We start from the raw sequence: 2607 nt of genomic DNA, 5'->3' as shown, positions 1-2607 counted from the left end.
TATATATATATATATATATATATATATATATATATATATATATATATATATATATATATATATATATATATATATATATATATATATATATATATATATATATATATATATATATATATATATATATATATATATATATATATATATATATATATATATATATATATATATATATATATATATATATATATATATATATATATATATATATATATATATATATATATATATATATATATATATATATATATATATATATATATATATATATATATATATATATATATATATATATATATATATATATATATATATATATATATATTATTATATATATATATATATATATATATTATATATATATATATATATAATATATATATATATATATATATATATATATATATATATATATCTATATATATATATATATATATATATATATATATATATATATATATATATATATATATATATATATATATATATATATATATATATATATATATATATATATATATATATATATATATATATATATATATATATATATATATATATATATATATATATATATATATATATATATATATATATATATATATATATATCTCTGTGTGTGTGTGTATATATATATATGTATATATATGTATATATAATTCTTATTTGGTGTACCTTTAAAAACCAAAACCTAGATAAATTGAATGAACGATTAAATTAACTAGGAGAAGATAATTTGCACACGTCTTCATAGGGAAGACCACCAACAATGCTACCTCGGTGAGGTCCATTGCTAATCTCCACCGTGACCGAGAACTTGTCCTCCTCACAAGACACGAGCTTGGCATCGCAGCCAGCGTGCAATCCATTCACCACTCTCACGCTGCGACCAATCTGTGGGATCACAGTCTCCAGCTCCGACTGATGCACCCTGATCACCTCGCCATGACCCTCAAGCATCTCAATCTCACCGGTAACCTTCTCACTCGCCACGCTCTTCACAACCCCTTTCTTCTTGTAGTACGCTCCGCTCTTGAGCTTCTTGGCCATCACCTTGACCACCAATCCCTCGCTCAGCCAGCAAAACGGAGGAGCTTTTTGCGACGAGGACGAGCCAATCGATCCTCCAAAAGTCGCTGCCGCTGGTGGCCGAGGAAGCGGTGGAAGATTGCTGCTTTTCTTCTTGGAGAAACTAAACGCCACCTTCACATCACCAGTCGGACCTGCTTTCTCTTCCTCGCCACCATCTTTTCCATCTTTTTCTTGCTCGACACTGTCTTGCTTCTCTTCGTCTTCCTCGTCTTCCAAGCCTTGGGAGTTCTCCTTTTTCTCCCCTTTGGCTCCCACTTCCATCAGGCAACGCTCCCTTTGCAGCTGAATCTCCCTCTCGTGCCGCTCGATATCCGCAGCCTCGCCGCTAGCTCTTTTCCTCTTGAGACCCTCCTTGAACTGCGTCTCTGGATGATCCGGATCCTCGAGAAATCGCAAGTGGAGACCCTTCTCGGTCTCCTCGAGCTTGCATTTCCCAGTCTGGCCTAGATGCTCTACGAATTCCGAGAGAGTAGCCCACCTTGTGCCGTTCATCCGGACGTGATTCCTCTCCCGCGTGATCTGGTTGTACACCACATTCGGCGGCACACTCGTCGATCGGTAGCAGCGCCGCATGTACTCCATGAATTTGTCCTCAAACCTCTGCGAGTACTCCTCGATCAGCTGGTCGCCCTTCTCCGCGAAGAGCTCCATGTTGCGGATGTGACCCTCGCTCTCGCAGTGGCACTTGAATCCATTCTGGTCGCGGCATTGCTTGCGGCACATCTGGCAGTAGAGCCACTGCTTGCCTAAGCCCTTGGCTTTGAGGCGCTTGGCGATTGCCTTGGGCGTGAGATATGGCGCATCGTGCCCCATGTCCCTCGCTCTCTCCGCGCAAGAACCCTAAAATCCGAGCCCTAAAAAGGGCAAAAAGAAGGATTTGGTATTTAGGGTTCTTGGGGAAAATGAAAATATTTCCTTTCGTCTGTTCTGGCCGCCCTCGCCTGTGAGTGGACACTGGAGGGGATCTCTCGCAGCTCGCGGCAATGATCCGCCGACTATGTCGCAGCGAGCACTTCAAGGCGCTTTTTTCCACCCTCTTTGCGATGATGCTGGGGATTTTTATCGGCATTACTTTCTCAGAGGTAGCGCATTGCTTTCTCATTGCCTTTAGCTACATCGGGATTGATTCTCTCCAGTCGAGCTTCTTTTTGTCGATGCGATCCATGATGGAAGACTGTAGAAAACCTGTGATCTGCAAGGTACATTCTTTCCCCCTTTGGTAGAAGATTTCTTCAAAAAAAATATTTTCTCGTTTTTCACGCAGGCTGCTGGGACAGAAACATTGCCACCAACGATTGTAGAAGGACAAACTGATTTGTTTTTGCGTAGACTTTGGGGGAATCCAGAGGAGGTGAGTAGTTTTCTGCTCGATTGTTGATCACAATTCTAGACTTTGTTTTTGTTCTTACCAGGATCTTCCCTTCAAGCCAAGATATTTGCTAACGCTTACTGTCGGATCAAATCAGATGGAAATGGTGGACAAAGCTGTTTCCAAGGTGAAACATCCTAATGCTT

General features: G+C 38.3%; 2 protein-coding genes across 2 annotated transcripts in view; one reads left to right on the top strand and one right to left on the bottom strand.

The window, feature by feature from the left end:
- Window positions 1-696: 696 nt before the first annotated feature.
- LOC9635621 (KIN17-like protein) lies at window positions 697-1946 on the bottom strand. The gene has a single exon (XM_002982022.2). The coding sequence runs from the start codon at window positions 1903-1905 to the stop codon at window positions 718-720; it is 1188 nt and encodes a 395-aa protein (XP_002982068.1). The 5' UTR covers window positions 1906-1946; the 3' UTR covers window positions 697-717.
- Window positions 1947-1966: 20 nt separating this feature from the next.
- LOC112350624 overlaps window positions 1967-2607 on the top strand; it is a 2243-nt gene continuing 1602 nt past the window's right edge. Inside the window, exons 1-4 of the mRNA XM_024687106.1 lie at window positions 1967-2174; window positions 2229-2291; window positions 2357-2443; window positions 2505-2588. Of these exons, the coding sequence (XP_024542874.1) occupies window positions 2076-2174; window positions 2229-2291; window positions 2357-2443; window positions 2505-2588 (333 nt within the window). The 5' untranslated portion in view covers window positions 1967-2075. The remainder of the gene's footprint in view (window positions 2175-2228; window positions 2292-2356; window positions 2444-2504; window positions 2589-2607) is intronic.

The sequence above is a fragment of the Selaginella moellendorffii genome, unplaced genomic scaffold (assembly GCF_000143415.4).
Source record: "Selaginella moellendorffii unplaced genomic scaffold, v1.0 SELMOscaffold_52, whole genome shotgun sequence".
In the NCBI taxonomy this organism is placed as follows: domain Eukaryota; kingdom Viridiplantae; phylum Streptophyta; class Lycopodiopsida; order Selaginellales; family Selaginellaceae; genus Selaginella; species Selaginella moellendorffii.
Note: the sequence above shows the minus strand (reverse complement) of the source record. Positions and strands in the feature narration are given on the sequence as shown.